The following is a 25,284-nucleotide window of genomic DNA, read 5'->3' as shown; positions in this document are numbered from 1 at the left end:
AATACAGGATTTATATCGCACAATCTTGTATTTGAATAATCAGTGGTGTAGGACATATAGATAATACAGCACTTTGACTTTGTATGACAATCAGTTGTATGGGAGTTATATGTTATAGTGACCCGATATTTTTCATTTTCACTATAAATAATCTGTTGATATTGAGTGAAAATAGTGTGAAATTTCATGTTCCTGCCGCATAAATAGAGGAGTTATAAGGAAAATTCTCATACCTGAAAAATCAGTTGTATGGGAGCTATACGTATGTTATAGTGACCAGATATTTTTCAGTGTGAATAATCTATTGATATTGGGTGAAAATAATGCGAAATTTCATCTTCCTAGCTGCATAAATGGAGGAGTTATAAGGAACATTCTCATATCTGAACAATCAGTTGTATGGGGGCTATATGTTATAGTGACCCGATATTATTAATTTTCACTGTAAATATTCTGTGGATATTGGGTGAAAATAGTGCGAAATTTCATGTTCCTAGCTGCATAAATGGAGGAGTTATAACGAAAAATCTCATATCTGAACAATCAGTTGTATGAGAGCTATATGTTATAGTGGGCCGATTTTTCCGGTTCCGACAAATGATTAATACATTATAGAAATACACTCAATTACCAAATTTCATCCAGATATCCGAAAACTGAGAGACTACATTGGATACAAACAGGCGGACATGGCTAAATCGACTCAGCTCGACGCACAGTGCCGCGACTCCATACAAATGATGGACAAAAATAGAAGGAGTGGTCAGAATTGGCTGAAACTTCTCACCTAGAAGTATTATGCCCCTCTAATTTCAAAAATGAAATCGGTTTTTCTGTACCGGTTACTCATTTCGAGAAAACCGAGTTTTTCTTGCATTTTTATATGAAAATAGTCATTGTGGACATGTGTTGATATAAGTGGAAGGAGGCATCAGAATGGGCTGAAACTTTACACCTGAAAGGACTATATCACGGCAATTTAAGAAAAAAAAAACGTTTTTCAGCATCTGTTACCATTTAATTAAAAATTTTTTTTTTTTACAATTTTATAAAAAGGTAAAATAACTCATAATCATCGTAGACATATGTTTATAAAAACCGAAATAGTATTCAGAACTTGTTGAAACTTTACACCTAAAAGGACTAACCCATGCTTATTTCAAAAATGAAATCGATTTTTCGGTACCGGGTACCCATTAAAAAAAAAAGATTTTTTTTTACATTACTATATGAAAGACAAATAAGGCATAATCATTGCTGATTGTGGTGTTTACGAAAACAGGAAGGAGTCGTCAGAATTTATTGAAACTTTACATCTGAAGTGTCTATATTACTCTAATTTTAAGAAAGTAATCGGTTTTTTTGTAACGGGTACCCATTAAAAAAACACCGAGTTTTTGCACATGATTATTTAAAAATGAAATATGGCATATCATTGTTGCTAAGTGTTCAGAAAAATAGTCTTAATAGTCAAAATTCGTCTAAACTTTACTTCCTAAATGAATACATTATGGTAATTTGAAAAATTAAGTCGGTTTTCCTTACATGTTAACCTTTAGAAAAAAAAATTCTTTTGATTTCATTTAAAATAGAGCATAATCACTGTTAAGTAAGTAAGTAATAATAGCTGTTATATGGTAATAACATATAATATGTTAATAAAAACCGAACTAGTTGTTATAATCACTCAGTTTCAGAGTCCTCAGAAGAGGAGGAAGTGATCACTGATTCAAATGATTCCATGCTTTTGTCTGCTTCGTCACTTTCAACAATGTATTTATTAAAGCTGAGATCAGAACCCTTTAAATATTTGTTTCTCTGTTTTATATTTCTTTTAAATGCAACTAATGGATCTGACGATAATATCAAACGAGTCATTAAATCCGTATTGCTTTGTACTCTTCCAGTTTTTCGAGAACGATTAAGCCGATATTTTCTTATGTTTTTGTGTGAACATTCTAAGGCTTCTTCTGATAATGAACCTGATAAAATAGGTGGAAATACAGAATAAGAAAATAAATGAAAACATAGCTTTAAAATCATTACCTATTGGTAAATCAAAGTATTTAATTACATCACGTCCACGTACTAAAACTTTATGCACTGAACTTGGCATGTTATACCAACCATAATTTCTAAGGTATAACTCTCTTGTTTCGTTCAACAAAACACTAAACTCTTGGGTTTTTATTTGTTTTCCACAAGAGAGGACTCTTAGCACCAGAGAAAAATTCATGAAATTTTAAACTCGCGTTGAGCTACATTTTCCACTAATAGTAAAACGTTGAAATTTTTGCACAGGTAATGTAATTAGTTAGGTGAACAAAATTATAAAAAGACTCAATCAAAAAAAAAAAATATATAAAAAAATTGGACCTCCATGATGTGCATACATTTGTACTATCATTTTCGCAAGCTGTTTGCTGCTTAAGCAAAATAGTACTCTTTATGCAGATGAAGAGTAATAGGTATGTTATTTATTTTTATTTGCTTTTTGTTTGCCTTTCGTCTAATCATTGGTTAACATATTATTTGTAAACTGGTGTCATTGCTCTATATATATATATATATATGTATATATATATATATATGTAAATCTTCGTATACCTTTGTTTTTGGCTCCCATACCGTGATGCATATTTAAGTATTTTAATTAGCTGATAATTTTTTTCATTTCAAAGCACCCTGTACCTCTTAATTTTTTTTTTGGCACTTTTAGCTTTAATTCAATACCTTATTTTTGAAAAGCGAACCAAAAATTTAGATCTTAGGGCATTCAGAAAAAGTATTGTAAATATAGATCAGCTAAAATAATACCAAAAAAAAGGCATTTAGTCACTTTTTCAAAATTGAAAATTTTCAAATATTGGAAAAAGTTGGAAGAGATTTCGATTGTTTCTGTTAGTAGAAGGTCCAAACTACCATAACCAAAAAAAAAATTTCACGAACTTTCAAGATGNTTTTTTTTTTTTGTCTCCAAAGTTTACCAATTTTCGGATTTTGGTATGTTTAATCATATATTTATTTATTAATAAAAAAAAAATATTTGTATAAATTTTTTTTCCATGAACCATACATTTCTTGGTTTGTCGCATATATCTTTATCAAAGTGCAAAAGTTGATCTTGCTAGGAATAAAAATGTATTTTTAACAAATTTTTAACTGCGACCACTTTTATGTGCGAATCGCCGAAATGAAATGGTATGTAGAAAATAGGTGTACTTTGAGGGGGTGTGTGAGGCTGAAAGTTGTTTTTATCACAAAATAACTTATGAACTTCTCTTAGTTGGAGATTTAGCTGTAACTTGACATCAAAACATCTAAGTTTCAAGACAGTCGATTTTTGTATTTTTGTCCACCTTCGCGGCACTGTGCGACGTTCTGATCAAATAAGTATACATTTAAGTAGGTCTATCTCTTCCCATTCTGGTACTTACAAACATCGGACCAAAATTATAATACTGTTTCATGCTCATGAAAGGTATAAAACGTAAAAATAACCACTCATACATACTCATACCCGTAGTTGCGTATGTAACGTATACGCTCAGCAGCACCATACCCAGTCATCTAACGTGTATACTCGCACGCCTTAACTTAAAGTGACGCGCAATAAACAAACGCTCGGCGTATTTGCGCATTTATACTTGGCAAAAATTTTCCTTCGTTAAAATGTTAATAATGAATATCTGAACAATGCTCTTTTTCAATTTTCAGCGTAAACAGAAGAGAACATGTAAAAATTTGCATTTGTTTATTGTAAAATTATTTTTTGGTATAAATAAAAAATTGAATTCATAAAGTCTATGATGCACTTGATGCACTAAATATTCACGGAAGTGCAGAATGTAAGATTACTTATTTCCGTCAAGTATTAACAAAGATATTGTCCAAATAAAAAACATTGTTCAAAAATTTCAAATTGTTTATAACTAATAATAAAATTTATATTTCGCAAAACTACTTTGAGGCATTCTTTTTCATCACTTAGACTATCATTAACAATCGAAAGGTACATGGAATTCCAAAACTCACTTTTGAGTGGCCCATTTGCGAAAATTTGACTCTTGAGGTGGGTACTCCATGGAGTAACCCGTTGGAGCAGTTTTGTACTAATCTGATGTAATACATAGTTGGAGTATATGGTCCTGCCCTAGGGTATTGCAATGTCAATTGAATACCACATTTGTTATATGCATTTCGACTAATTCTCGAGTACTCCTTGACCTTTCTTCTTTATATGCGTGCATGGAGTAGTCGTGATTATTTCACACATATGTACATTTATTTAACTCCATATCCATACTTTCGCCGCCATGGCCATGCCACATGGGTAAATCTCCGGAACAGGATTCAATATTATGAATATAATAATGTTTAAATTGAACCCACATAAATAAATTACACATCAAATTGGTTGATAACCAGCGAGGAAACTCTTGCATGATTAATTTTCTTAAATGCTTAAAGACTTATGTATGTATATGTAAAAGGCGGCAATTTTCGAAAACTCAAAGTTTGTGATGTTTATAGAGGGCGAGGATTTCACAAATTTTCAAGACCGTACTTAATTCTTCGTTAGGCGCGTGGACTACATATGTAATCCACAGATCTTTTAGCAGGGACCAATTAAACCTTAGGTTGAGGATGGCATTGCCCGCTTGAGTAGCTGTCGATGATATACAAAAGTACTCAGTATAAAATTAAGGGACTAGGCGCACATTTATCACTTTTAACCACAGTTGAATACGATCGGACTACAATTGTAATCCACGCGCCTAATTATGTAACATTTTTTGCCGAGTGCCCAATTTGGAAGTTGGTCTGTTGGAACACTGAGATAAGTTTTATAATTCCAAAAAACAAATCTTAATTCCATACAAAAAATTTATCTTTGGTTCATTTTAAAATTTGCATTGAATTTTATGACTTTTTTTGTAGTGCAAATTGAAACGATTTCGGGTTTCAGTGTTTCCATAATTTAGCATTTACCTTATGTTTTGTATTTGGCTTTTTTCGCATATCTAAAAATTTAACTTTGTTTTATAGGCAATCTTAAGGCTATTCACTATAAACAACAAAAATTTCACTATATAGAATTGTATGTTGTTTTACATGGAAATTGAAATGTCTGATGCAAAAAAGATACATTCCGAACATAGCACAGATCCTGGTGTTGTGTTTGCATTAAATGCTTCCGTGAGCTTTCTAGTGCAGAGGAAAGTTCCATGGATGAGGAAGATGAAGATAAGCTTAATTTTTTTATAATTTCGAAATGATTGCTTGGGAGCTAGTAAAACCGCAAATTGAACACCGATTACTAATGTGTCAAGAGAAGTTGAGCGTCGAGGACGGCATCTACTTGCTATAAGAAGAGATTTTACAGCCTCCACCACCCGATATGCCAGCAAATTGCTTTCGGTAAAGTCCACAAGAAAAATTTGCCAAACACGTAGTAAATATGCATGCAAGTATCATATGAGAGATGGGAGCATCGCCTGTTTGGCAGAGAGAAATATGTTCCATATTTGACTTGTATTTCTCCGTTTATATCCTTTTATATTTCTCCACTGTTTAGTTTGTATTAAGTATAAGTCTATTATATTATTTATCAAAATAAAAATGGATTTAGTTTAGCTATTTTTATTGCATACTTTGAACTTGCAATAATTTTTAAAAACCTTCTATTAAACGGCTCAAAACAACACGCAATGCCTGTTTTAGTTTTTCTTCATAAAATGTAGATAAAACATATATCAAAATATATTTTAGACGTATAAAATAATATAAATAAACATTTATTGGGAACAAGTATAATTTTTTTTTTTGAATAAAACATTATAGCAACTAAGTTGGACTACCATTGTAATCACGCGACTAACCGCGTGAGTAGAATCCAAGCGCCTAATGGAGTGTTAAGGGTGTCAGGCGTATTGTGTGTATAAAATTTAGTGAAGTGGTTTTCGAGATACACATTTGCGGAAGATTTACGGGCCTTTACGCGTTGGCGACGGTGAGTACCGCAGACGATAGAACGATGAGCTGTATGAGCTTTACAACGATATGGACATAGTGCAGTGAATTAAAATACAGCGGCTCCGCTGGCTGGGCCATGTCGTTCGAATGGACACCGACGCCCCAGCTCCGAAAGTATTCCACTCGGAACCCAGAAGTGAAACGACTTGTTTAACTCGGCCCAAATCGCTTATAAGGTTACAGCGCTAAATAATAATAAGGAGACGGAAAAGAAGACAGGGCGGTTCCACGACCAATTTCCAAAAAATGTGTGAAAAACTAATAAATTTTGAGTAAATATTATATGAAAATATATATATATATATATATCATATGAAAATCCTTTACATACACACATATACGTTCGTGGTCGTATTTTTTCCCCCCTCAGTTCGCCATTAAAATAGGGAAATTTAAGCCATTTTCGCAGACATATTTAGGCACTATTTGTATTATTACTTTATTTTTAAAGGCACATCGTAGTAGAGTATTATTTTATTATTTAGTATGTACATAAGTAATATGAAAACAAAAAATAAGAACAGTTAAGTAATTGCTGATACAAGTGATAAATATAAAAAAAAAATATTTTAAATAAAACCTTACTGAAAATTACGAGTAACAATTTTCAACTAGTTACAGTTTATTTTCAATGAGGGTCCAATAACACAAACGGCAATAACGCAAAATTTGCTTTATTTTACTTTTAAATGGGAAATAATACCAAAATCTGAGTTTTGCTTTATTTCCAACAAAGGTTGGAAATAAAACAAATTTTGCCTTATTTCCCATTGCTTATTTATACTATTTGTAACAAAAACAGTTTACTGACAGAAGGAAAAAAACTTTGTTTATTCCAAAAATACAATTAAACAAATATTTTTACTTATGAAAAGTCCAACAAAATAAAGGGAAAGCGTCGTCTTTAATAACTGCTCGGCAAAGTGGACATAGCGGNATTAAACAAATATTTTTACTTATGAAAAGTCCAACAAAATAAAGGGAAAGCGTCGTCTTTAATAACTGCTCGGCAAATTGGACATAGCGGTTTTGTATGAATTTTGTCTGCATGCTTTTTAATATGTTGAAAATATTGCTGGAAAACTTAAAAATGTTTACATGGAACCATGGCACAATAAAAAGGTGAAGTAATAAAACAGCTTTCACGCTTTATTTTCAGACATTCGGCTGCTTTATAGTCAAATTTTAAAAGCAATTTTTCATATGAGGCAGTGTCAAAATCTTTCTTCTCGCTCTAATTACTTCACCTGGTGTAAGGTGCGTTCGTTTAAAATCTCCAGTAAAAACCAACCAACTGCCAAATTCCGGCGAAATGTCATCTGTTCACTCACAAGAGAAAAATATCCCAAATAGTACGCGAACAGAAAATTTGCAGAAACTTGCAAGTTAGACGAACAGCTGATATAATTTTTATTTTTTACATTCAAAAGTGTAAAATTTAAAACGTACGAAAATTCTTAACAAAGTGTTATACTGACACAGTTTATTGATTAAACAAATAACTAGTTATTTCTTCCAAGTTTAATTAGTCGCATTTTGTAATTTTTAACTTCCAAACCACCACATTCAATTTTGTGATATGCGTAAATGCCAACCAGCTGTTTTTGATCAGCTGTTTTCCTGTTGGCAAATTGCTGTTGGCAAACATTTTTCCAGCAGAAACTAGCAGCTTTCCCTCAAAATGAAATGTCACTTTGCTCTCTCAATTTCCCCTACTTTGCAAGTTTTTTGCGTACGCGAACGCAAAAACTTGTAAGTTTTGGTTAAACATGAACAATTAACAGCTACGCGAACGCAACTATAATTCCGCCATGGCATGGCACCAACAAAAGGTCCGTATCCGAACTGTGGATTTCGTTTACGAAGACGGAGCGAGCATGTGGTACGAAATAGTGATGTAAAAATATGTACAATTTTACCTACTACGTATCCCCGGTACAAGCAGGTGGGATGAATGGCGTAATAAACAGGTGAACTTAAAAAACAGCTTCCCCGCTTTATTTTCTGACATTATGCTGCCTTATAGGCGACATTTTATAGGCAAATTTTCAAATAAGGCAGTGTTAAAATCTTTCTTCTCACTCTAATATTACTTCACCTGGTATAATTCCACCATGAATGGGGTGCATGCAATAACACCATACGCAATAATTCTCATTACTTGGACATTAAAAAGCAGTTTCGAAGTGAACTATTGTCATTTTATTTTTATTCCTTTTCTCGGACCGCCGCGACGCTGGGCACTTTCAAAATTGTAGACTTACAAATCCGTCCATTTAACTTGTTCATGTACTACTTTTTGTCAAATGTAACTGGGTGACTAACTACTTATGTGCACTTTTTTGCTTTATTACTCAATTGTTAAGTTTCAAAGTTGGTCTTATTGCTCAACGAGAAATGAAATAAAGCAAATTTGTGTTATTTCACATTAAATTGGGATATAACACAAATTTGCTTTATGGCCGTTTGTGTTATTAGGGAAACACCAGTAAGCAGTATCAGAGGATTGCTTTATGTAAATGGTGAAGTCAAATTCAAGTTGCGTCAAACCGACTGCTGGACATCATTGAAACAACAATTAGCTCTGTTATTACAGCAATACGAAACGGAGCTAGTGCAAGATGGTCCAAAAAAAATTTATCAATATAAACACAACAGCCTTAAAACAAACGTTAAAGCAATATTAACACAAAGATTTCGATTCGTTTTATGATAGTCTACCTCGATAAATACTTAGTTTTACATTTTTATGCAATTAACTTTGTTATGCAAATTTGCTTAATGTATACAAATGTGAAAGCATTTAATAAAAATTCAATTATACTTATTTATATTGAAATTATTTCTTGTATATACGAGCTTTCATTGGATATCACCCATCGAGACTTTGAAACAGGGCATTGGGTCAAGTTAATACGCTGACAGTTCGCTTCTTTGGCAATTTCATGGTTTGTACAAAATATGTGTCCACTCGCCACTTTGCATTAATTTTTATCTAATAAAAACGCTTCTGACCATTTTTCATTACATAACAGGAGCAACGGGCAGTTAACTAATCGAGTCCTCAACTTCTATACATTGCATGTATGCCTAACAGCGGTATTATGTACAAATTGCATACGATTCCACACCGCCAAAGGAAATTTAAATCGTGTATAATGTGCTTTAAAGCGACGCAAATGTTGATTACGTTGTAATTGGTCACAAAATTCTGTTTCATAAATCAATAACATATTTTTAATAAATTTTTTTTTACGAAATTTGCAAAATATTGCCTATTGGCACCAGTAATCAGTTTTTTTCTCTCCTGAAAAGTTATTAAAAAACACTTAACGATATGTATTTTTTCAAGGTCTAATGGAGCCATACGTAGCTGTGGAAATGTCTGGTCTAATGCATAGGATTACTATTTGCCATGACTTTTTTTCAAGATGAGAAAACACCATTATAAGAGGGCAACTTTTTGTAGAAACTAAAAGAGAGCCGTTNCTAATTTACTCAAAATTGATACACCCCGGCTTACCATCTAGCGGAAGGTTTCGGAAAGGTGAAAAAACATATTTAATACTTGCGCCGGGTATTTAAAGTTCGGCTCCGCCCGAACTTAGACTTTCTTACTTGTTAAAAATGAAAATGGCAATATAAAAATAACAAAAAATTTAATAAGGTACAACAATACATAATTTTTTTTTTATCAAAATGACCCATATTTTTTATAAAAGTAAAACGACATTATTAAAGTTAAATAAAAAGTGAGTAACAAAACCCACGGTTAGGAGATTTACCCATGTACATATGTAGGATTGTAGTTTTCGTATTGGAATTCGTATCCTGCGCACAGAATGAGAGTTCATCCTCGTCGGCACCGCTATCGTCGGCGTCGTCGTTGTCGCCGCTATCTTGCCATTTGCCGTCGCTATTGAGACATATGTATTTGCCAACTTGGCATTCATTCGTAAACGTTCATTCGCCAGAGGCACGACAAATTATCCAATTCGAACGGTTGTTGCGGCGGTTTGCGTTGTCGACTGCCAACAGCATTGATTATCGCTGTCGTCATCGTGGACGTCACAGTCGTTGTTTTCGACGCGGTTCCTGTCATCGGTAGCGCCGCGACCGCTGCCGCTGCCACCACACATACGCATTGTTGGCGTTCATTTTGTTGCCTTCATCATTTTTGTGGTTATTGTCGACGCAACATATCGTTGTTGTTTTGTTTTATTTTCACAACCATACTCTGATCTGTACTGGTAAATATGTTACTATTGTTGTAGCTACATATGTACATCAGTGCGGTGTCCTTTGTCTGTGGCTTTGAATATGTGTGTGTACACGTATCTGTGTGTTTGCTTTCATCCCCTGCTGTTTGCGGATACGAGATGCAGATAGTCATCACAACGAGATACGCTGATGCTACCACCAACCATTGACGAGCAAAAGTGCCGTTGCTGTTGCCGTTACCGTTTCCCTGTAGGCTTTTCCCATCCACAAGCACACACATAACTAACGTTATTATTTAGTCATCATCCACACCATCCTCATCGAACACATCCCGGTCCATCCCCTCGTTAACCACTGTGGCGCGCATTCAAGCGAGTCGCCGAGTGAACAAACACATCCCAATTCGAACATCCGTCGCAACATCCCAACCGAGCCATTCAAATATCAAACAAAAAAAACATTTATTCGTTCTGTCTGTCCGTATCCGTGTCCGTGTCCGTGTCAGTGCTCGCATCCGTTAGCTTCACTTCACTTTGCTTTGGTTTAGTCTTGCGGAGACAACCGGCAGACAGACAACATACACAAAACACTCAACGCTCGCAGGCTCTCATTTCGATTTCGACTTTGCATTCGCCTTTGACGAGTCTGACTGACTGACTTCGGCAAATCGATTACATATTCAAGCGCTTCGGTCTGTGATTTTTTAAGCGGTGCTTGACGCGCATTTTCGCTGATTGATGTCCGCATCAGCGTGAAAAAGTGTATAAATCGTTTTAGTGTTTTCGTGTAGTATGACTTAATTGTGGAATTTTCTTTCACTAGAAAGTGTAAATTTTAGTGCTGAATTCTGTAGAAACTGTATGGATGAAAGTGTCAATTAAGAAAACTGGATAAATAAAAGCTGCTGCTGCTGAGCTGGTCTGCCTCTACGCGAACGATACTATAATTTCAAGCCAAATTTATTTATTCATACATATTACACAGTAAAAGCAAGACTTCAGGAATATAGTGTGAATTTAAGCAACCTAAATAGTAAGTTACCTAAATGAAGAAATAATACAATTTTGCATAGAAAAATATATATCTACATAATATAAAGACGCGATCTCAAAACTAAATAGCATATTGAATAATTTAATCTCAAAATTAAAATTAAATAAAAGAAAACCAAAGTGATCATTTAGTGATGTAAATAACTAAAAGAAATGAAAAATAAAATAAAAATAAAAATAAAAACATAAAATGTGTTATGTATTTAAAAAAAAAAAAAAGTGAATATCTGACTCAAAATATAAAATATTTATTCAATTAGAAAAAAATCTCGCCCATTTGCTCCAAAGTCAAAAAGATTCATAAAATTGTTTATATTTAAAAATATATTTAAATTTAAACCGATTTGAGAATGAAATATGTATATAATGAAGAAGAAAAAATAACCTGCGTCTAAATCTTGCCAATTTTCCATAGTGCCCAAATTTAACCGCTCAAACACAAATACCGACGGAAAGTGTAAAGTTCGTTTGGGGCAAACAAATTTATGAGTTCGAAAGATTTAGTATAAAAACAAAAAATAACTGAAATTCTTGGACTGCGCTTTGCCGGCTTTAATATGATGTTCGACCGCTGCGCTGTATCAGGTATGTTTGCGAATAGAAAAATTACTCAACTCAAAAGTATACGTTTGCAGGAAATACGAAAAATTAGTTTTTAGAACATGCTTATCATATGGGTAAGGGAGACTTTATCTTAGGTTTTTCAACAAAAATTTGCTTTTCCTGAAAAGTAAATAAAAGCTCTGTGTACATTTTTAGTGCATAATTTTAAAATTGACAAATTACGAATTGTGCCACTTTTGTAGATCGTTTGCGATAAGTAGCTATTCAAGTAACTAAATTTATAAAATAGCCATTTGATGCACTGTTTTCTGATCAATGTACTTGCTAAGCAAATGCAGACATATAAATAGTACTACTGTAAATAACTGCTCTGCGAAATTCGACGTGATAAATATATTTGAAATCAGATACAATTATTTTTTCTAAAAACAAACGAATTTCTAGTTTGGAGATTAGAGCTAGGTTAGATCTGATCGACCTCCAATTCACTGAAAATCGATGCTTGCAATAATGGGCCTCATACATAAAAAGTGAGCTTAAGTTCCGACTCGATTTTCAGTACACATTCTTGAGTTTGAGCTCACCTCATCAGTGCAAAAATGGAGTCTGAGCTCTTGGCAGTCAATGAGATTATCATAAATTTTTAGGAAAATAGGCGTGACACCTCTTATGACTACATACTTGTATGTATCGGAACAGTTATTTCCCCTGGTACAAAAAAGCAAAGGGGTGAAAACTTTTGAAAACGGACTAAAATTATGCTCACTTTCCATATAACGGTAAATTTCAGAAACACGAAAACACCGTTATTTCTATAACTAAGGGCTCTAATTTACACCAAGTTAATATTTGCTGCAGTGATGTATTGTCTAGCAGTGCGCGCTACCATTACAGAGGGCCTGGGTTTTTTCTCAAGCAGTTGCCACTTGCCACCTCCGACTGTATTTCTGCAATGAAAAACCGCTTCTCATAAAAATATAATCGCCGTTCGGAGTCGGCGTAAAACTGTAGGTCCCTCCCCTTTGTGAGACAACATCATCAAGTCGCACGCCACAAATCGGACGAGAAGCTGGGCCAAACACAAACATGTTGTGTAAGCGCCAATCTAATATTATATTAATATCTACTTACAGCTGTGGCTCAGTGGTTAGAAGTGCATATTACCACTCTAAACTAGGAAAACTTTTCTAACAGTTGTGACCCATTCATACCGAATTTTAAGCGATGGTAAACAAAGCAGGCCTGATTTGTACTTACATATACATATATCTGTTGAGTACACCGGCACATAAAAAAAGCTCCCACTTGGTTGGTTCTCTTCCTTGCGAGGTATCTAAAGACCTCTAGGTGGTCTCATCGTGGGATTATAAAATAAGCTTATCTTGCCAACACTTTTGGAAAGATCAGGGAAATAACTACATTTTGCAGGGAGGCAAATGATCACCCTTTAAAAGACAATTAAATTTCTGGATTACCTCTGTGGAAAAGAAAAGCACTGAATGTTTTCCACTTTTATTACCAAATGAAATGTGAAATGATAAATCTCCTGAAACCTTTGTAGTGATATCGATTGGGTACAAAATCAATTTACGAAATATTCATCGATCTTGAGAGTACCATGATATTGAAACACACAATTGTGTCTGTGTCTCTGACTGAGTTTTGGGTTAGTGTCAGGAGTGAATACCATTAAGAAGTCAAAAAGACTATCTTAACTTTGCTTCGTTTTGTCACAGCGTATCGTTGTGAAACAGGCTTTTCAACGTATACTTATACAAAAAAACAAATACAGGTCGAAATTGGAAGCCAACTCAGAAATGCGCATAGGTAAAGCTTTCAGACATAATACCGAACTATAAAGCAATAACTAATAAACCAGTGAAACATTTTCATACTTCACATTAAAAGTTAAAGGATGTATACTACTTCTAGTAAAACTTTTAAATGGAGTGCCCTTGATTTTTAGCGTTTTGATGTGGGGTTCGATGAAAAAGAAAGGTATTTAGTGTGCGTTGTATTGTCTTAAATTTAATAATTAGACCAGATTCCGAGTTTGTGTAGGCGAATTCTTAATCTTCCATGACCGGTAAGTTACTTATTAGAATTCTAACATTTTTTTTTTGATATTGCATAGCTGGACGTTTCCTTCGAAGGTAGTAATTCTACTGATATCATCCCGTGGGAATTGGGTTTCGACATAACTACTACGGACATACATAACTTCCACCCAACCGTGACATAGGTTCCATAGAAGTAAAGTCTGACATTACTTCGACAAGTTATATTAAATGACCCGCTCACAGCACAAATTGATGAACACCAATTTTTAAAAAATCTGAAACTTTAGTGCCGGTGCAAAATTAGGTATTTTCACTTAGAACTTTTCGAAAAGATTGTCAATGTTCCAATATCCAAGACGATCTATATGAGAATATTATGTTTACCAATTCTTCCACGAGATAAAATGATGGATGGATATATGATTTTGGTAGCACAAGCGATGAATTTCAATTGTTTTACATTAATGCAACCAATTTTCGAATATTTTCGAAGCCGTTGTTTGAAATCGGTGAGTGGAACTTTATGGCTTATCAGGTTCTTTTCAAATTTTGTGATTTATTTGTGGAAAATGTTGAATGAACTGTCAGGTTTCAGTTTAAAAATGCGCACCACTTCAGCTTTAGAAAGCTAATGCTGCATAGGGAAAACGTTTTCCTATTAACCGGAATTTTTTCCGCTTTATTTCGCTTCTAATCTCAGAAGAGGATGCTATTTCTACCGAACTTTTGCTAGTTATAAATGATAGTTATCAGCCACCGGTCAAGAAACCGAAGAGTTTGGTGGAATTCTAAAATCGATAAGGCCTCCAAGTTATTGTTAGAGGACCAAATAAATATCGAGCAATTTTTATCGAAGGTGACTTTAGAAGAGGTAATCGAGCAAACTTCATTAGACGAATTGGACATTGCAATTGAGGACGAATTGGATGATTACTTGATCGAGTTTTCTAAGGAAAATTGTATATGTATATGGAAATGTATATGTTACCGGCTAAACCCCATTTCCTAGGCTAAACTAGTTCTTCCCAGCTCCGTTAATCCGTCCAACGCGGAAACAAGTTGGACGCAACAATTTAGTGGACTACGTACCTGGAGTTGGACTGATGAGGGTTATTTTTTGAAGCGCGGCCGAAGGCCGCCTACGCGAAAAGGTGTTCTACGCAAAAATACTGTGGCGCTTCTTCATTAGACTAAAATTGCATACCCAAAAGTTGTCTAAGAATCAGATTAAAATGTTGAAATTTTGATGAGAATTTGTGGAATTTTCCTAAATTTTGTATAGAGTTTGTAGCTGTGATTTATGTGGTTAAAGCACAGTATTTTTTTATAGAAAAATAACAAAAAGAATTAGCTCGAAAAACATTACAAATATTTAAAAAGAAATCAACACGTGGTCATTTGTTTGAGTCACGTACTTAGATTTTCTCTCTGACGTCAGGATTTTTTTAAAAGGACTTTGGAATTAAAAAATATTAATATTTCAATTTTTTTTTAATTCAGTGCAATGTAGTATAAAGATAAGGGTGTCAAATATAAGAAAAAATTTTGTAGAATTATAACAGAATAAATTTTTTGATGCATAAAGACGAATGGGTACAGAAAATGTCCTTTAAAAATTTTTTCCTTAAAAATCCTTGAAAAGTTGCAAGATTTATTTTTGAAAAAATTATTGTTTGAGGACTTATATATGTACATACGACCACATCATCGAATTTCGTCCTGCAAACTTTATTGACTTGAAAAGATAAAATTTATTAAAAGCGCATTTTCAATACCTATTCCTCCTTGTTCACCAAAAAATTTTATTGTTTTTAAATTCAACAGAATTTTCTGTTTCATTTGGTACCCATAATGCTATTCTACATTGCACTAATTTAATTAAATAATTTTTTGAATTAACAATATCTTTAGAATTTCAAAGTCCTTTGAAAAAAAATCCTGACGTCAGAGTGAAAAACTAAAAACGCCGTTTTAATGTTTTTAGCCCATAGTTTCGTGAGTATATAGATTCTTTCGTGTGCTCTGAAATGTTTTTGCTTTTGTGGCACAGTGTTATTCATAGTTCTGAAATTTATTTCATGAAAGCAAAAAATAAAAATAGTTGACATCACTTTCTTTATTAAACACCTAGGATATCACTGACCATTATAAAGGACACTGAATGAAGGCAAAGCCCAAAGTTCTACATATTTGTTGATGTGATTTTCGAAATGAACGATACAAAATTAGCCGGTATACATATTATAAAATTTTTATAATTAGCGGTTGAAATTTTATATTGAAACGGTTAAGGAAGCTTTAGATTAAAAGTGTGATACTAAATGCCTTTCACCATAAACGGCGCAAATTTTCTGGGTTATCAAGCCTCTAGCAGTACAAGATTAATTGTTGTCTTTCACGAAGTTCTTTAAATAAATCTTCAACTAAATACTGAAGTATATTTACGAATATCACGTTTTATTATACGCTTAAATTTAATCTCTTAATTTTAGTAAGTATTTCTTTACTGCATTCATCTGAATTTGGGGGGTTACTACTAGTTTTAAAAAATTCTCAGTTTAATTTCTTATAAAATTTACCCTTAAGTTTTTGCATCTTAAGCATGCATCGAAACTTTGTTTTAGAGAATCAATGTGAAATAATTGCAGAAACGATTAACCGATTTGCTGAGCAACCGAGACGTCTGCTTTTTAAATAATTTTTGTAAAACAAATCGGCAAATACATATCGTTCCCCGCATGCCATAAACATGAATGTGTAAAAATTAAAATTTTGGGAAATCAAGTTTGAAGTTTTTTACGAGACTTAACTCTGCATTCATGTAATTAACATTGTGAAATATATGCTTTCCATGTACGCATGGTATTCTGGCTTTTGGTATAAAATAGAACATCCAAAGGTTAATCAAGTCAACCCAATAACTCAATATTGGTAAATTTGCACATTCATGCTTCTGGCATAAGGGTGACGATATGCATTTACTTCACATTTATTAATTTTTTATACGCCGGTTCTACATATCTTCTCAGAAGGAAAATAGTAGTCGTATTTCGACATCTGAGTGGTAGATCGACATATTTCGGTAGCCAGTTCGGACACGCCCTTTATCAGAAAACTTTTCAAGAACGCCCTACTTCAGAATTTGATTGAGGAATGCCCTATTTCAGAATTTTATTGAAAAACACCCTGTCCCAGAATTTGGTTTAAGAAGGCCATATTTCTGAATTCGGTACAAAAACGCCCTATCTCAAATGAAAATGTATTGAAAATTTGCTGAGAACCGATTTCTGAGATAGGGCGTTCTTGAAAAGTTTTCTGAAATATGGCGTTTTCGAACTGGCTGCCGAGATAGGTCGATCTTCAACTCAGGTGCCGATTTCTTGTTAATATTCCTCTATTTGCGTGAAAACAAGTCAAAAAATGTAAGTTTAGTACTCCACTCTACTTACTAAATAAACTAAATGAGCTATTAGTTAAGACTGAGATGAAACCATTTAGTTTACACATATGCATTAATAAGGATTACTCAATCAACTACATTAAAATTTTTAAGTACAATTTTCGAGGAATTTTTTTTATATGTATTATATGTATGTATTATAGGATGTGCCACGCCCTTTTTACAAAAGTTTATCTACTTTACAATAAGCATCTACGATAGATGTGTATGTCAACACACCGAATTTCAAAGTCATGTGACTTACAGTTTCGAAGTATATTGAAAGTATTTTTTGTAGGAGGATATTTAAATAAAAAATTGTAAAGAAAACAAACTCCCGACAACGTCTGCATGACTCCTGCAATACTTTTCAACTCACTTAAAGATAGTTTTGTGGTTTTGTGATAGCTAATTAAAAGTTAGGTATTTATCGAAATCGCGCGAAAAAGCTATTATAAGTTTGTTATTTTAATCAACTAAAATTTTTTTTCTGCAGGGTATCTTCTATTACTATAATAAAACTGTAGATTGTTTGTCTGTTTGAACTCACTAATCTCCGGATCTTCTGAATGAATTTTCATGAAGCTTTAACTAGTATATAGAGAGTAACCTCGGACGTAACGTAGGGTATAAAAAAAATTAGATTTGACAAGGGGCGTCGCACCTCCCATAGGCGTGACATTTTTAATCAGCTATAACTTGAAAACTGTAAGTCATATGACTTTGAAATAGTTACCACTAGTCGACTGCTAGTTAGTTAATAGTTAGCTACAAACTAGTCCCATTTCCTGCAGGGTAGATAGATGATTACGCGCGCACCAGAAAAACTCCCGACATAGAAAAACAATAAGTGTAAAAACAAGTTGGCACATGTCACAGCCATGCCTAAACAAGAATGATAGAACATAATAGGCTGCATTCCAAAACGTCAAAATACAAAGCATCAGTATCTTTTATTTCTAAACTTCAGTATATTGTAATTCCAAATGTGCGCAACCAAGGTTAGATGCTAGTTTTCAACTAGAATGCGCAAATTAGACCTTTTCTCCATGTGCTGTTTAGAAATAAAAGACACTGATGCTTTGTATTTTGACGTTTTGGAATTCACCCATACTATGTCCCCACGAGCACTGCCAATTACGTAGTTCGCTTCTGAATTACTTTAGTGAATTTCCCCGTTTACACGAATCCAATCCTAATTCGATTTGACATTTCTCAAGTAAATGAAAACAAAGCCGCATAGGAGGATAAAAGAAATTGCCAGAACAATAAATGTCAAGGAACTATGTTTTGATTGCTTAAAAGTGTAGAAATATATGCTTTTTTAAAATAATTAATAAAGAAAATGTTAAAAAGATGAATTTCGTGAAAGGCGGTCTGCGATGTCACACAGAACGCGGTATTTTTGTGCGAGCGATCCAGTGACTGGTTTTCTCCAGAGATTATATATGTTACCGGCCAAACACGATCTTAGGACAGACTAGTTTTGACTAGGCTAAACTAGTTCTACCTACACCTGATAGATCCACCCAATGTGGAAACAAGTTGGGCGCAACAATACTGTGGACTGCGTAGCTTGAGTTGGACTGATGAGGTTATTTTTTTGAGGCTGGGCCGAGAGCCGATTACGCCGAAATAGTTAGGTTACATCACCTAGTTTAACATAAGATCGGGTTTGGCCGGTAACATATATATATATAGTGTGTTTCCATATTAGTTTTTATTTGACATTACTATATATGAGTTCGGACGCAAATGAAAAATCTTGACATATTTTGAATAGTTTCCTGTTTTTTTGCACTTTTAGGTTAGGATATCTCAGAGAAATTTTGTTTTAAAATTGTGGTGCTGGCTATGTAAGGGTTAATCATTAACAAGTTCCCTCCGAATATTATTTTTTAATAAATGTATGTATGTTTTTTAAAGTGCGGAAAATCCACGTTTTTTTGTAGATATCAACTACACCTCATTTCGTTTTGCTGCATTCACATTTAAAGCACACGCTTTATTGCACATATGCAAAAAAGCAAAATGTAATACAAGCACGTCTTGTGGAGCGTGTATACTTATTATTTTATACTTCACTAGTATCTTTACCTATATTAGTTGGTATTTTTATTTATATAATAATTTAATAACTTTGAATTTCTTTCTTTTAAGAAATTATTTATTTTATTATGATTTATTATATTAATATTTAATTTTTGCGTTTTTAGTTAAGATACATGCCTTTTAAGATGTATTTTGCATATTCTGCGACATCTGATTCCAGTTTTAAATATTCAAAAGCTGAAAAGATTTCACAATAAATTTAATACATATATGTGTTTTATTAAATAGTTATAAAGGACGAGGTCGTGGTTTTCAAAAACCCTTATCGAAAAAACCTGTCTTACCGTTTTTTTCTGAATTAAAAATTTTGGAACAGTTTATCTAAGTTGGGGTTTTTTGAACCTGTTTGCGGAGAAAATTCGAATAATCGAACACCCGCATACCAAATTTAGTTGACGTGTCTACATTTTTTACCCGAGTGCACTAACGGACGGACAGATAGACATTAATTCTAGCATTTTTGTATTCATGTGTACTATTTACGATTTACGATAACTTACCGTGCTTAGCAAATTCAAACTCGTCGGGGCCACTAATCGTATCACCTTCGTTTTTTATTTTATTTTAAAGGTTAAAATTGTTATTATATAACTGCACACAAGTAGTATTTTAATTTATATCTGTAACAAAATAATAACAATTGATTTTTTTAATAATTAATACATAGTCGCCCCTTCANAGTTTTCGTACTTATCTCAATGAATAAATAGTACCAAAATGTTAAAGGTAGAATTTTGATTTGAAAGAAATACTGGTGGAATAACAAATACACCAAAACGTTCTTTTTTTATTCAATCTAATCAGATTTGTACCAAAATCCATAAATTTACACCAATTTATACACCAGTATGCTACTTGAGAATGGATATAGCCGAAAAATATGTATAATAACCGCTACAATTTTATCTAAAAACAAGTAAGAAAGTCTAAGTTCGGGCGGAGCCGAACATAAAATACCCGGCGCAGGTATTAAATATATGTTTTTCACCTTTCCGAGAGCTACCGCTACATGGTAAACCGGGGTGTATCAATTTTGAGTAAATTAGCGTCCTTAAATTTCGAAATATTGAAGTTTCAAGCATTTCTGAAATTTACTGTTATATCAAAAGCGGCCGTAATTTTAGTTCGATTTCAATAATTTGCTTCTATGTGGCAAGCACAATAACCATACCGAGTTTGGTACAAATTGGTAGAACAGTTACCGATATACATATATAAATCCTAAACGTATTTCTTGGTCAAGAATTGTTGGAAGCATCAATTTTGAATAAATTAGCTTTAATAATTACTGATTTATCGAAGATTTCGTATTACTATTTTGCCTGTTACAAACAACCGTTATGTGAACAAAGTTATAATACCCTTGTGCACAAGTGCGCTCGGGAATAAAAACACAATTTTTTCTAAGATCGAGTCTCTGCGGGGCGGTTGTTCAATGTCTGGTTATCACTATCTCCCAGTTATCGACATTTTCGACATCATGCATATAACATGTGATCGATAAAGCAGCTTTGTGTTATCCAGACATTGAACAACCGGCCTTATAATTCAAAATATGTATACTAAGTGATTTGTAGCGTGATCAGCACCTTCCGATTTTCGGCTGTTAAAATGTCCTTAAACGGATAGAGAATTTTTAATTAGCTTTATTATGCGCTTTGAAATACCTAAAACCATTTTAAACGTTATTTTACATTGAAATATTTTTCGACCTTAAGACATTACGACGCTTAAGACGTCTTGTTAATCCCCTAATTATATTTTCTTCAGGCTTTGCTTGCAAATACACGCCAAAGCGAAAATGGCGTATGACTCACATCAGATACCATTTATTATTATTTGAATTATAAGACACTCCATCCTTGAAAAAAATGGGAATCTAACATAAAAGTGTACCGGATATTATATATATATTTTTTTTTGATTATGTCCATTGTGGGGCGACTAAGTTAATAATTATTTAAAAAATTAAATTATTAATACTTTGTCAAATATAAAAATTAAAATACTAATTGTACGCAGTTACCTAGCAAATGGTTCAACCTTTAAACTAAAAAGAATTAGTACGACACGATTACAATATCCAAATACATGTATTGAATTTTTAATATAGCCAAAGGATTGACTTTATTCAGTGCATAAAAGTTATAAAAAAGATTTGACCAAATAATTATTAAAATCAAGAAAAGTGTACGATTTGTAAAACGATTATTAAGCACAAGGGCACTCGGGCATCAAAATATATTTCAAATCTAATAACACTGATAGTTGTGAAGATATACATATATACTCGTATAACGATATAAAGTACTATATGCTAATTGGCCCACTTTTTCGATAAAAATGTTTTTGTAACTTTTCAATTTTGGTTTTTTCGAAATAGGCACAAAATATTTAAGCATTCAGAAACATTTTTATTTGAATGTTGGGAGAAAACATCCCTATAAACATTTTGGCAAACGTTCGAAAATTACCTTCGATATCCAATATGAATATCGAACTGAGAATGAACTCAAAACCAACCTTAGTTTTCCAACGTTCATAGTGTATTGGAAATACATTCGAGATGGGTTCGAAAAAAAATTAAAACCATAGTAACAAGAGAGGAAGTGAAATCCAGCTCATTTTCGAATGGAAATATAATGAAATCACTCTCTCTCATTAAAATTTCAATTCGATAATGGGCTGGATTTCGAATTCATAACGAAAAACGAAAAATTCATTGGATAACGAAGGTTCCGTTTTGCTGGAGAATGGCCTAGTTCTCGAATCGAATACTAACCTATTCCACATTCGTTATCAAAGGTGACACTCGAAAAAAATTTTAGTTTTCCAATCATTTTCGAATTGTTAACCAAGCCCAATGTTTATTGGGATTATATGGTATTTTAACATATTTAACATTGATTTCAACAATACAACTGCCATTTGATTAGAATTACCTTTAAATATTATGGAATTTTAATAATAAGCCAACAGCAACATAATCTTAAAATGTATACATATACACACATGTACATATGTGTGTATAAATATTGAGGAATACGCATCGGGAAAAGTTTATAATATTTGGTTATTAATATTCATTGTAAATTATTGCTGAATATTTAAAAATATATAATCATAAGTATGTACATCCAAATAAAAATATGGCGTCGATTTTATGAATAACCTAACTGTATGTAAATAAAGAACATTCCCACATAAACAGATATTTTGTAAGAATATACATCCATACTTATGTATTTTTGGAAAAGATTTTTAAACTTATACCTACATACATATGTATGTATGCATCCTTAAAAGTTTACACTTACTTTTTCTTATGTGACTTACAAAATAGTTGCGCCGAGATAAAAAATTCCATGCATTTTTCTTTACGAAATTATGCCAGTTATTCATCCCAAGTACAGACAGATCCTCCTAGGACAGTTAATCATTCCATCTTTTCCTGTACTCGTCCCACACGCGATACTCGCTTAAATTGCCGATGATAACCATGATAATAACATACTGACTCCCTGGATTATGATTGGTTAATTCTAACAGAAATAGTGCCACATTTGTCTAAATTGATGGATCTCTCCAGCAGCTTGGCTGTCACTTAGGCTTTGACCTCTGCCCGTAATACAATTTTGTAAATACTGCCGATTAAATGAGCGTCTGGAGCTACAAAGGGCTACCTAGCACATCCTTGCATTCATCTCGAATTTTCAAATTAAAGGGCAGCATAACGCGTACATGCCCAATCTTTTGAATGGTGTCCAGCAGTGAAATCGTGATTTTGAAAGATTTTACGAGCGTGGTTGTATTTTTTCCTCATTTTGAATATAACTAAATACATAGTTATGTAAATTTTTTATTGCACCGTGACTTACACTTGTTGCCTCACCATTGCTGGTACTTTGTAACACTGAAAAATTGCATTGCCTCTTTTCGAAGCCAAAACTACAAATATAAGGATGCTGTAGGAACCTTAAAATAATCAATTTATTTGTTTTACTTTACAATTTGATTTCACTTCTATTATGTTGCCACTTTTCTACAATTTTATTTATACGTATATTTACTTATCTTCATTGCGCATGTACTTAGAAATGCTTGACTATTTGCTTTTGGCGTGCGCATGTAATTTGACACACGGATGTGAATCCTTGAGATCCTTAAGATAAGCACTGAACAAATTTGTGGTCGGCACTCTTTGTTCTACCAATTGGTGAACGATTTCACACCGTGCGGCATAGTATAAAGACAACTAAACGCCGCAAGCCGAAAGAAAACCTTGTGTGAAACAAATTGTTAGATCTGGCTAAGATTATTTGCAAAGTTTTTGAATGGCGTTATTTAGGGTAAGAATAGGCGTCGGCCACACACACGATCTGTATTTATATACAGTTATAAAACAAATGCAAATTGGTACCATGTGAACATGTGTGGTCTGCGGCAGGAGTTTGGAAGTAAATTTATTATTGGAACACACGCCAAAAATTGCGGCAACCAATAGCACAAGCCTGAGATTGTTCCCCCTCAAAAAAAAACTATCTAGCACTTTACTGGTGTTAACTTCGAATTTTCATAAGCTTTTCTGATTTACTTAGGCTATTTTAAAATTTAAGCTTAAATGAATTAATTTTTTTTCAAGCAAGTGTTCCAAGAAAATAACTTTTTAACTTTTCTTGTACCTAAATATACTGATTTTTTAGCGCTGAAAAAGCCGAAAGTACTGAGTTTTGAGTAAAAATATCTGGCAGCCCTAATAATAATCCAAAATTAAACTTAAGTGCCGTACATCTGAAATTGGCCCTTAATTTAAAGAATGTAATTATTTTAATATGAAATATTATTTCTTTATGAAAAATGGATGTAAGTATAACTATTTACAGCGTGGCGACGAATAACTATTACCCAGCTTTTTTTGAGAAATAAAAGGGTCCCTTATAGATTTTGCAAAAAGAGTATTTTATTGCTGATTTTCCACAGATTTTGCGTTAATTGTATTAATTAGTTTTAAAATTGTAAGCCCTATTTACATTTGCCAGCAGTGTAAACTGAGGGAGATAAGTACATGCAAGTCTTTTCCAGGTGTATTTTTTCTTAGACGTTGTATAAAAGGGACAAAAAACAAATAAAAAATGTATAGCGTTGGTCGAATTAATGGCCGCTCTAGTCACCAGTTCCGAGTTTATTCGATTTTTGATTATGAGTATGGACAAAAGCGGGAGTATAAAGAACCCAAAATGGAGAAAATTAGCCTGTGGTTATAGAAGATATGTAATAAATTAACTGACCAAGACTTGCGTGCCGCTTGTGCTTCTCTCTCAAAGTATTTGCCGCGGGTATACCCAATAAAGGTCAAAATTTAGAAGCTAATTAATAAAATTATAGTAGAATGTATGAAAAATTGTCAATAACATACTGTTTTCGCCAAAACCAAAGCAAACCCTTTTATTTTTCAAAAAACCTGGGTGGCAGTTATTCGTCGCCCCTCTGTTATATATACATACATACATACTTAATCCCAAAATTAGTAATATGAAAAAAAAAACTTAAATTTGGTAACGCTACACCAAATTTTTACAAATGAGCAACTTTCAAAAATCTGTGTTTTTAATCAAAAAGTTGTTTATATGAAACGATCTTCTTTTTTATGTCACGCTCTAAATACCAAATAAACAAGTAAGAAAGCTTAAGTTCGGACGGAGCCGACCATTAAATACCCGGCGCAAGTATCAAATATATGATTTTCACCTTTCCGAAAGCTACCGCTACATGGTAAACCGGGGCGTATCAATTTTGAGTA

The 25,284-nt window shown here is 33.2% G+C and overlaps 1 protein-coding gene across 3 annotated transcripts in view; it reads left to right on the top strand.

The window, feature by feature from the left end:
- Positions 1 to 9,750: 9,750 nt before the first annotated feature.
- ham (hamlet) overlaps positions 9,751 to 25,284 on the top strand; it is a 146,389-nt gene continuing 130,855 nt past the window's right edge. For 2 of the 3 annotated variants that reach the window (XM_017626852.1, XM_017626834.1), the window contains exons 1-2: positions 9,751 to 11,289; positions 11,725 to 11,894. In XM_017626852.1, the coding sequence (XP_017482341.1) occupies positions 11,867 to 11,894 (28 nt within the window). In that variant the 5' untranslated portion in view covers positions 9,751 to 11,289; positions 11,725 to 11,866. The remainder of the gene's footprint in view (positions 11,290 to 11,724; positions 11,895 to 25,284) is intronic. The other variant, XM_017626844.1, reaches the window with a different exon arrangement.

This window comes from Rhagoletis zephyria, unplaced genomic scaffold (assembly GCF_001687245.7).
Source record: "Rhagoletis zephyria isolate East Lansing unplaced genomic scaffold, Rhagoletis_zephyria_1.1 Rzeph_scaffold_00066, whole genome shotgun sequence".
Lineage (NCBI taxonomy): Eukaryota > Metazoa > Arthropoda > Insecta > Diptera > Tephritidae > Rhagoletis > Rhagoletis zephyria.
The sequence above is the reverse complement of the archived record's forward strand: the minus strand, read 5'-3'. Positions and strand labels throughout refer to the sequence as shown.